The 11,662-nt window shown below is 51.3% G+C and overlaps 1 protein-coding gene across 1 annotated transcript; it reads right to left on the bottom strand.

The window, feature by feature from the left end:
- Positions 1-9,322: 9,322 nt before the first annotated feature.
- Positions 9,323-10,572, bottom strand: LOC123068746 (2-alkenal reductase (NADP(+)-dependent)). Its single transcript, XM_044491375.1, has one exon. It carries the CDS (start codon positions 10,462-10,464, stop codon positions 9,400-9,402), a length of 1,065 nt encoding a protein of 354 aa, XP_044347310.1. The 5' UTR covers positions 10,465-10,572; the 3' UTR covers positions 9,323-9,399.
- Between the last annotated feature and the right edge of the window lie 1,090 nt (positions 10,573-11,662).

Raw genomic sequence — 11,662 nt, 5'->3', positions numbered from 1 at the left:
CCACCCAAGAAGGGTCCACGAAGTAGCAACCTTGTCTATCCCACCATGGTCGTTGCCCACGAAGGACTTGCCTCACTAGCGGTACATCTTCACGAAGTAGGTGATCTCCTTGCCCTTACAAACTCCTTGGTTCAACTTCACAATCTTGTCGGAGGCTCCCAAGTGACACCTAGCCAATCTAGGAGACACCACTCTCCAAGAAGTAACAAATGGTGTGTTGATGATGAACTCCTTGCTCTTGTGCTTCAAATGATAGTCTCCCCAACACTAAACTCTCTCTCACAGGATTTGGATTTGGTGGAAAGAAGATTTGAGTGGAAAGCAACTTGGGGAAGGCTAGAGATCAAGATTCATATGGTAGGAATGGAATATCTTGGTCTCAACACATGAGTAGGTGGTTCTCTCTCAGAAATCGTAAGTTGGAAGTGTAGGTTTGTTCTGAGGGCTCTCTCCATGAATGAAGAGGAGGTGGAGGGGTATATATAGCCTCCACACAAAATCTAACCGTTACACACAATTTACCAATCTCGGTGGGACCGAATCAACAAACTTGGTCAGACCGATTTAGTAAACCTAGTGACCGTTAGGGTTTTCGGTGGGACCGACATGCAACTCGGTGGGACCGTTATGGTTAGGGTTAGGGCATAACGTAATCTTGGTGAGACCGATTACACAAACTCGGTGAGACCAATTTTGGTAATAAGCTAACCAGAGAGTTGGTCAGGTAAACTCGGTGGGACCGGTTCGCTCAGTTCGGTGGGACCGAAATGTTACGAAAAGGAAACATAGAGTTTACATTGCAATATCGGTGGGACCGATCGCTCATCTCGGTGGTACCGAAACGTTACAAAGGGAAACAGAGAGATTACAATCCCATCTCGGTGAGACCAAGATCCCTATCGGTGAGACCGATTTGCCTAGGGTTTGTGGCAGTGGCTATGACATCTGAACTCGGTGGCGCCGGGTAGAAAGAATCGGTGGGGCCGAGTTTGACTTTTGGTTGGGGTCATATGTGGATATGAGAAGGTAGTTGAGGGTTTTTGGAGCATATCACTAAGCACTGTGGAGCAAGAAACTCATTAAACAACACTTCATCCCTCCTTGATAGTATTGGCTTTTCCTATAGACTCAATGTGATCTTGAATCACTAAAATATAAAATGTAGAGTCTTGATCTTTTGAGCTTGAGCCAATCCTTTTATCCTTAGTAATTTGAGGGATCCACTTTCCTTATCCATGCCATGCCATTCATTGAGATTTTCCTGAAATATTCATCTTGGAATGATGTTAGCTCAATGAGATATATGTTGTTAGGAATTACCAAAACCACCTAGGGATAGTTGCACTTTCAGTCGAGGAGGACAATGTTGATACCGGCACCTCCTATGCGAATGATGCTTCTAGCACTAAGGCCTTCCCACGACCACGTCTTTTGTGTTCACTAGCTCCATCTACGGCAATGACAATGACGTCGGCTCCGACAACGACTTCGACGATGATACCACACCAGCTTGGTGGAGTTGGTCGGCCAAATAAAACTACTGGTATAGCAACAACAGTACCAGGCTTGTGGAAACCGATGGGATGCTCCACAATGATTAGGATGGCACATATGTACTTTATCGACACTCATGGAGGAGTTTCTGAATTGTTAATCACCAATCCTCCGTGTCAACCTGGACTCACGCATCATCACCCATAAAAGGAGATATTTGCAGAACACGTTCTTCGATATGTGCAAGAACAAGTGCAAGCTTAACTATCGCAAAACGGGTGCACGTTAGGAAAAATAACTCTTCAAATGCAGATGCATGATCACACATCATGGAACAAGCGTGCCAATTCACTTGGGAGTAATGAGCGGGAGCGCCCAACCATGAGCAAGCTTGACGGTTTTTCCCCAACGAATTATTGGGTGGGCAGGCTTGTTCCACGATGCGTGGCCATGCCTTTTTTCATTATTTGAAGAGTTCATTTTCCTGCCATGTGTGCGGTTTGCAATAGTCGCAATTGCACTTGTTGTTGCACATATCCAAGAACTTGTTTCGGAAATATCTACTCTTCTAGGCGATGATGCATGAGTTCAGGTTGCCACATCGGATCGGTAACCCACCATTAAAAAGCTCCTACAAGAGCGTCAATGAAGGTACATGCGCACCATCGTAACCCTTGCGGAGCCTCCCATCGGTTTCCACAAGGTGGACTGTCATAGCTATGCCAGTAGTTGTATTTGGCCAGACGCCTCCGCTGAGTAGGTGTGGTGTTGTCAGAGTTGGAGTTGTTGTCGGAGTCGCCGCCACCGTAGCTAGAGTTGGCAACCACAAAGGATGTGATCACATGGCAACCTTGCCGCTGGAAGCGCCATTCACGTAGGAGGCACTGATATCACCATCTTCCTCGTCGTCGGATGAAATAAGGATGACCGTGTCACTACCATGGAAGCCCATGATGTCAATCACATCCTTAACGTCCTCATCATCATCTTAAAGGAAAAATGTATCGAGAGAGGAGACGAAAAGAGGAAGAGTGTGCACCATGGATCACTAGAACTGCTAATTGTGCACCGAATCAGAGGGAGTAAGCCATAGCCTGGAACAAACAGAAAGAAAGGAGGACCAATCATGAGGCGGCCCGACGTGTGGGGAGTTGCAGGGATTGCCACGCAGTGGCAGCCAATTGCGGCTCGTAGATGGAGGTAGCACATGGCAATTCGATGGTCTAGAAGGTCTCATGGCTCAGGTGGGCGGAGGGTGAGACAACGCTGTGTGAAAGCTCTGCCCTTGGCCGTTGGCCGAGGCACGCGACGTCGATGCCTTCGGGCGCCTCTTCCTTCTTGGAGACGTCGTCGAGCCATGGTGCTCGCTCTCCACATGGACCACTCTGAGGGTTAGGATGTGACTGGGATTAAGCCGTGAGACACGCTAACACGCAACAACTTTCATGCTAGTTGCTCAATTCGTTGCCTACGAGAATGACTCCGTTTTTGCTAGTTCAAGCTCAACTCCTCGCTTTATGTTAGCGGGCTTAATAGTCGGGCCTCATACCTCCTTGGGATCAGATGATGGTGGAGTTCTGCATCATGCTCCCCCTGTGGGCATCATTCTTGGAGTGGTTGTTGGTTGGAGCATGGTGGGGGTTGTCGCGATGGTGGCCAGTGGAAGTCGGTGGTGATGGTGAAAGATGTTGGGGACGCGGCAATTGTTGCGGCAGTCGGCCATTCTCCAGCATGTCCGCAGGGTTGTTCTAGGTTGTTTGTTGTTGTAAAGTTGGCGCTGCGGCTGAGCGATCTAGGTGGCGATGACGACAGGCTTGGATTATTTTCATTCGTAAATCTATGTAAGAATCAGGTCATGTTGTCCCCACCAGGGGAGGCCGAGTGGTTGACATGGATCTTCGTGTGGCTTCACACGACCACTACCGTGTGAGCTGCGTTGGCGTTCATCTGCCGCGAGGTTGAGAAGGGATAATGATGGCACTTGCACATGGAAGAAGTGATGACCATGATGCCAAGTTGCCAACGGGGGAAAAGATAATCTGGTCTCTTCTGGCCCAAGACAATTTATTGAGCTAAGCATTTTACCCAACGGTGCATTCTCAAGAACGACAAATGTATAACAAATAGAAGAAACATCCACTCAATTCAATACTAAAACCTGGAAACCACATACCAAGTTTTCCTGTAACTTGTCATCATGCTTAAAGGCGACAATAACAGTTTTAAAAGAATCAATCTGTAGCACAGAATTTATTCAGAATAGGGTATGAGGAATGTTAAAACAGAAAATGTATTCCACAACAACTTCTAGGAATCAATACGGTGTAATAATATGTGAAATAGCTGATGTGTGTGCAAGCATGAAATGTCAGGCACTTTCACTTTGTGGATGCCATTTCGTAAAGTAAACATGACCCAAAGAATTCACGTCGAACCGGCGTTCCGGTTAATTTGTAATTTATGTCTTTATTGATTTTTTTTTTGATAAAAGAGAGCATTCTCTCCGATTTCCATTAAAAGAAATCACCAAGTCTTACTACAAAGCAGAAACACTTGGTGATTCATATGTCTTTATTGATACCGCTTATATTTAGTCATGGCAGTAGTCCAATTCATGTAAACAATAATTCTATCGGTTTCTTGAGTCAAATTCATGTCAAAATTACTAGTAGATAACAATTATATGGTAACACCTAACTTCTCAAATAATTCATATATTTTCACAATACTCCAAACCAATAATAGGTTGCTGAACGAGCGAAAGATCGGCCGAAATCACTCTTTTGACCTTATCAGCAATCTTTGTCACAAACTGAACTTGACATGAAAGTATTTCACGATCTAACCTTTTTGGAAACGCCAGAGACCGCGGCGTTTCTCCTTCATATAAAAACGCCGAGCTAGCTTGCGTTGCTGCCCCACGTGTAAACGCCGAGCTAGCTCGCGTTGCTGCCCGGGCCGAGCTGGCGTCGCTCGCTGACATGGCAATCTGAAAACGCCGAGCCAGATTGCGTTTCTACCTTCTCTGGAAATGTCGCCGGCTTTGGCGTTTGTACCTTCTCTGAAAACGCCAAAGACAATGGCGTTTGTTGCCTTGATACTTAAAGTGGCCTCCGACGCTGCAAGAGCAGGAGCAGTGAGTACGTACGCTCCGTCTCCGCGTGCCTTGATTGCGTGCGCGCTCGCTTAAATATGACTTACATCTTTGCATGCCCACAACACTGCCATATTTGTTCTGTGAAATCACTAGTTGTAGGGTGGCAGCCTACAAAGTCATGGTGTGGCTGCGCCCACACGCCACCCACCGCGTCTGGTTAGCCACTTGGGGTGGCACCACCGAGGCAACTACTAACCATGCTAAATCTCAGAACTATATATGCGCCTTAAATGGAAATCGGCATTAGAGCAGACCTCTTATGTCGCGCCAAACTGTTTATGATTTGCACGAAAAATGTGGCCCGAATAGGCACCGTATCGGACGGTGGCATGTAAAAAAAATTGCGGGGCGCGACAAATCTTTACCCTCAACCTTTAGATACACGAGGTGGGAGGCCGACCCGAGCTTGACCCCTAGCGGCAGTGATATTTGGCGGAAGGGATATTTCCGCGCGGCAGTTCCCGCTTCCCCTTCCCTTCGCCGTCGTTAATCTCCCTCCGCCCGCTCCGGACCACCTTCCCCGGCTTTGTATCACCGCCATGGAAGCCTCCCAGCCGTTGCCCGTCACCGTGGATGCCATCCACGCACCAACCCCTCCGGCAGAACAATGCTCGTCCATCCTGCCGCCGATAATGAAGTTGTCCCAGCAGGAGACGGCATAAATTTTGATCCAATTGGGACGACAGGGAGCAGCAGAGGTGACACATCCTCAATGTCCACATTATCCTTGGCTGGAACTCCTTGCGCTGCTGCTTCCCTCTCACGTTGCTTCCTTCACCACTCCCTCCGGTCGAAGTTCTCCAGCTTGCAGCTCATCGCCACGAACGGGAGACCCAAGGACGACGCCGAAGCAACATCCATCGCGCCGATGGGGGACGGGGTACCTGGTGACGAAGTCCGGCTGAGTCACTTTTTTGTGACCGATCACTGACCGGGTCGTCCATCCGGACGTATAAAGGGGTTTGAGGAGTCCGGTTGTAGATGCTCTAACATACAAACAGCCCAACTGGCCATGCATTTGCTGTAGTGGAGTAACTCCTCTAGTAAGCTAGCTGCAGTAGTGGCCGTACGTCCGCACGTCCGCTGCCTCTACCAAAACAGTGGCCAACATGCATGAACACAACATACGCGCATACATGAGTCATATCTGGGCTTAGTCCTGGCCATGCGAAGCCCGGCACGGCTGGCCCGGCCCGGCCCGACGCTGCCCCTGGGCCGGGCTCGGGCCTAGTTTTTGAGCCCGAAGGTCGGGCCAGGCCGGGCCCGGGCCGTTGTTTTTGCAGTTTTCTAAAGGTCGGGCCGGGCTCGGGCCCAGAAACACAGGCCCGATGGCCGGGCTGGGCCGGGCCTGGGCCTGGGTTTTTTGTGTCGGGCTTGGCTAGGCCCGGCCCGAAGCCCGGCCCGGTCCGAGGTTTGGCCAGGTATATCTGGGCTGTAGTACCTACCACTTGACTGGAGCATAGCAATTGCACGTATTAGCATTGGCCATTGGGTTGGGTTTGCTTTGGCGTCACCCATTGATTGGCGAGATCCAGGAAAATATGGCAGCGCTGTGGGCATGCATCGATGCAGGTCATATTTAAGCGAGCCAACATCTACTGCACCCGCAATCAAGGCACGCGGAGACGAAGCGTGCGTACTCACTGCTCCTGCTCTTGCAGCGTCAGAGGCCACTTTAAGTAAGGCTGGTCATAGTGGGAGTAACATAGGTAGTAACATAGATGTCACATAAGCAAAAATAATGATGTGGCAAGTAGTTAATGAGGAGAGAGGCAAATAGAGTAACATAATATGTTACCATCACATAGCGGTTTCCAATGCATAATGAGTCTACAAAGTAATAAATGAAGGCAACTATGTTACCACACCTATGACACTACCCACTATGAAGGTAGTACCCACTATGACCAGCCTAAGGCAACAAACGCCATTGTCTCTGGTGTTTCTATAGATGGTAGAAACACAACTTGTCTCGGCGTTTCCAGATTGCCATGTCAGCGAGCAACGCCAGCTCGGCCTGGGCAGCAACGCGAGCCAGCTTGGCGTTTGCACTGTGGAGGAGAAACGCCACGGTCTCTGGCGTTTCCAAAAAGGTCAGATCGTAAAATACTTTCATGTCGAGTTCAGTTTGTGACAAAGATTGCTGATAAGGTCAAAATAGTGATTTCGGCCCGAAAGATCGATGTCAGTAAACAACATGCTTGGGGAAATTGCTAGAATAATTCTGAACTTAAAGGGGCCGATGACAAGTTTAGCACCGTGGGATTTGATTCTACTTGAGCGTAAGAATGGCCCAACAATCGGTTGGATTTTTAGGAAACAAATACGGGATTTTAAGGAAACTGAGGACGGATCGGTGCACCACAGAACAAATCATAACGTTATGGAAGCAAATTATGTACCTGCTCAATTTTGATAATGAAGAACATCCAAATATTAAGGAAACAGATCCCAGTTTTCTTTTCTGGATGGGTAACAGATACCAAAATTTTAGGACGCAGATGTTTTGTTTCCTATATTAAGAGCTGGGATTTCCCTAAATAATATCCGGGTCCAGGTATATAAGGACGTCCATGGGGCTCCTTTCAATGGATCTCCTGCTTCGACGTCGCCGCCTGCAAAGATGAGCAGCCGTGGCGACATGTTCGACCCGCTGCCGGACGACGTCCTCTGCCACGTTCTCTCCTTCCTGCCCTCGCGCGAGGCCGTGCAGACGTGCCGCCTCGCCCGCCGCTGGCGTCACCTCTGGAGATCCGCCCCCGCCATCCGCGTCCGCGGCGAGCGCAAGAAGAAGAAGAAGTTCCTCCGCTTCGTCGACAACCTCCTCTTCTGCCGCGACGTCCGCTCTGCGCCGCCGCTGCTCTCCTTCGAGATCGACGCAGACGTCGACGTCCGCATCGCCTGCTCTTACTGCAAGCAACATGACTGCGACTGTGACTTCGACGACTACGCCGACCGCTCGAAGGTCAATCCCCGCGTCGACGAGTGGGTTACACATGCCCTGCGGCAGTGCCGCGCCCGCTCGCTCAGGGCATGCTTCCATGAGACCCGGTGGAAGCCCCGGCGCGCCCGCCCCTTCGCATCTCCGCATCTGACGAGGATCCACCTCGACGCCGTCTACCTCAAAGACCGCCAACTGAACTTCTCCTGCTGCCCGTCGCTGCTGCGCCTCGATCTCGTGCTCTGCAGCCTCTACGGGGACGCACTGGCGTCGCCCTCGCTGGAGCGCCTCGCCATCGTCGACTGTCACACCGACATCGATGAAGACCCGGAGGCGCCCGATGAAAGGTTCCACATGAGCTTGTCCACGCCAAGACTCCGTTTTCTCGAGATATCTGATAACTACGACAAGGAACAATTCCTCGAGATGGCGCCGTCGCCATGGTTGACGGAGGAGAGCATCTCATACTATTGATGCTGCTGCCTGCTGCTGATGATTGTTGACGAGACGCTGGGACCGTGAATGCTACTACCAAGGGGAGATAGTTCATCCTATATTTATGTTTAGGCAATATATATGAGCATTACATTAGTCAAGCAGAAGTAGCCAAAATAATATCTTAAATAATACTCCCTCCGTCCCATAATGTAAGACATTTTTTAACACTACATTATGGGACGAAGGGAGTAAGTATTAGCACTTGGGAATACTGAATTTTGGTAGGAAACAATTTGAATGTGTTGGCCGATCCAGTACGAGCATCCATTGCCCCCTATGTTTACCACGTATCATGGACCACCCGTCTCTGTCCCTCTTTTCTACTACCTTTTATACTATTCCCTCCGTTTCATAAAAATTTTTTAGAGATTTTAATATGAACTACACTCTAAGTCTATATACAAATGTATGTAGCCCATATTAAAATCTCTATAAAGACTTATATTTGGAAACGGATTGAGTATATAGCAAAAAGGCCTGTGCGTTGCAAAAGATGCAAATAAAAAATGCTTAAGAATCTAAAAAATAAAAAATAATTTACATGCATCTCCCAGATGCAGAGGCCGGGGTCCTTTTCTAAAGAAAACACTCAAACAGGTTTCCAGTAACAACAATTTTATTTTGATTTGAGCAAAACAAACATGGGAAATCACTAAGATGCCTTATAGTCGGAGATTGAATCACTAAGCTACCCCTTCTAAGCAATAATGATAGCAGTTGCGTGCAAGTGCAAAGTCAAAAAGCCAGATCAAATATAATAAAAATTACATCTAGATTTCAGGACCACCGGAGACTACTCAAACCCTTAAATGGGTTTGAAACACCATACACCGAATTTCGCCACACAACGAGAAACCCTAACGACCCAAACAAAACGGCAGAAAATTTCGACAAAGCTCCATCGACTACATCTAGAGGATGAAACTCGTGAAGAATCGGAGTGCATAAGACAAGAAAAAAACAAAAACTGCCGCTCATCGCACATGCAAGGACTAAAAAAAAACAATATAACTCCCCTTTTAATTGTAAAGAATTTGTTTTTCGTCTACATTCCACCACGAAGATGCGCGACAGCGATGCTCGCTCTAGCTAGCTATTCTTATTCCAATAGATCTCTGATTTTTGGGAGAGCTCAATCGCTATTTTGTTTCTCAATTGTATATAAACGATATGTCAATTATGTGACAATAATAAACAGTCTTATATTCCTCTGAAAAAAGATGCGATTGCGATTGCGATGGGAATAGATTTTGTTTTATTCTTGATGGTTGACGCGCGGTTGATCTGCTACTACAGTACAGTGTGTGAGTCACTCGGGTGCGGTGAGCCTGACGACCTGCTTGCCGACGTTGCGGCCGTGGTAGAGGCCGATGAGCGCTGCGGGCGCGGCGTCGAGCCCGTCGGCGACGTCCTCCACGTAGACGACCCTGCCCTCCTTGATGTGCGGGAGCACCCACGCCATGTACTCGGGGTAGAGGTGCTTGTGGTCGGGCTCGATGAAGCCCTGCATGCGGATGCGCTTGGAGACGAGGGAGGTGAGGTTGCGCACGCCGACGTCGGCCTCCTTCTCGCCGGCGGTGAGGTTGTACTGCGAGATGAGGCCGCAGACGGCGATGCGGCCGTGCACCTTCATGTTGAGCAGCACGGCCTCGAGCATCTTGCCGCCGACGTTCTCGAAGTAGACGTCGATGCCGTCGGGGAAGCGCTTCTTGAGCGCGCCGGCGAGGTCGCCGCCCTCCTCCTTGTAGTTGAAGGCGTCGTGGAAGCCGAACTTGTTGATGAGCAGGTCCACCTTCTCCTTGGACCCGGCGCTGCCGACGACGTGGCAGCCCAGGAGCCTGGCGAACTGGCCCACCAGCTGCCCGACGGCGCCGGAGGCTGCGGAGACGTACACCGTCTCCCCCGCCTTGGGGGAGCAGATGTGGTGGAAGCCGACGTAGGCCGTGAGCCCCGGCATGCCCAGGATGCCCGTGTAGTAGGACAGCGGCACGCCGTCGTCGGGCTGGATCTTGGTGAGTATAGCCGTGAATGGCGGCTTGATGATGCTGTAGTCCTCCCAGCCTGTCATGCCCCAGACGAGGTCGCCGGCGGCGAGCCCGGGCCGCGAGGAGCGGACCACCTCGGACACGCCGTAGCCGGTGATGGCGGCGCCCGGGACGAAGGCGGCGGTGTAGGACTGGTGCAGCGGGCGGGACATCTTGGGGCGCATGTAGGGGTCGCAGGAGAGGTACAGGTTCTTGACCAGCACCGACCCCTCCTCCGCGGCCGCGGCCTCGTCGACGGCCGCGGCGGGGAGCACTTCCATGTGCGCCTCCGTGGGGTAGCCCTCCACGTAGTCCTTGAGGATCACCCGCCGGCTCTTGAGCTCCGCCATCGCCGCCGTGGGTGGACTGCAAGACTACGATCTGGAGCGAATAGAGGCTTGCTTTGGATATTATTTTATTTTGCTTGGAGTGGATATATTAATATGATGCCTGCCGGGGATGATGGATGGGATGGATGGATGGCGAGGGCGATGATGGCGCGTGGTGGTCCAGCTCCAGGGCGCTGCGGTGGGCGGTGCTGGTCCGCCCATTTGTTCCGGTCGGTCCGTCGCTTCCCCACGGGCGTCACGTGCCAATAATTGAAGCTGCACTCTGCATGGTATTTACAGATATTTTAACAGTTCCTTTTCCCGTTCGCGTGCCAATAAATTTGGCTGGCCTGCAGCGCACGACGCATATAGAAAGATCGACTTCCAGCCTCTCGTTGCTGCGAGATCGGCGACAGTGACCTCACCACCACCATCTTACCCGAGGGCGACGCGGCAGTGTCGATAGATAATTGAAGCGGCAGGCGGCCGCGGCCCAGAGTGAAATTGCGTATTGGTTTTTGCGTCAAAGTGTCTGATTGGCACAACACGCACATGCTAAAGTGACTAATCCCTCCAAAGCACACACACCCTACCCAACTACCGGTTCCTTTGCCAGATCCGCCCCCGGTTCGCCCCCTGCTAGGGCGGCTCGGGTGAAAACCCCCGCCGCCGGGCACATCCATACGCATCCTCCCTCCGCTGCTGCGGGAGGATGTCGCTAGGCGAAGCCCCGGGCGGCTGATGGCGGCGGCGGAGGCCCTCTTCCTTCCCGCCGTCGGATCGGGCGTCGGGGCGTTTCCTCCTCGATCTACGTCGTAGCGCCGCGGTTGTTCGCTTCTGGTGACAATGCAAGGTGGCGGCGTGGTGCTGGGTGGAGGCGGCGGAGCTGCTGGGCTTCGCGGAAGATTTGGTGGCGTCGGGCGCTCGGTGGGCTCGCAGGGTCATGGCGGCCTTGATCGCGGTGGCCGGCGGCTCGGCTTGTCGGCGGCGACGGAACATGACCGGTGGCAGCAGCGATGTTCTGTCTGGATCCCGGGCGGCGGTCCTGGAAGGTGGCGGCGGGTGAAGCTCGGGCTTTCCACGGTGGCATGGCGTGGTGCAGTCCCTGTCCAAGGCGAATCTGCATCGGCGATTTAGTGGTTTTTGCTAGGGATTGGTTCAGATCAGAGACGGTGACGAGTGCGCGGGATCCATCTCGGCGGCTCTTGCAGTTTGGCGA

This window comes from Triticum aestivum, chromosome 3B (genome assembly GCF_018294505.1).
Source record: "Triticum aestivum cultivar Chinese Spring chromosome 3B, IWGSC CS RefSeq v2.1, whole genome shotgun sequence".
Lineage (NCBI taxonomy): Eukaryota > Viridiplantae > Streptophyta > Magnoliopsida > Poales > Poaceae > Triticum > Triticum aestivum.
Note: the sequence above shows the minus strand (reverse complement) of the source record. Positions and strands in the feature narration are given on the sequence as shown.

Coding starts and splice junctions, on each gene's coding strand:
- LOC123068746 (XM_044491375.1), bottom strand. CDS start 10,464: ATGGCGGAGCTCAAGAGCCGGCGGGTGATCCTCAAGGACTACGTGGAG.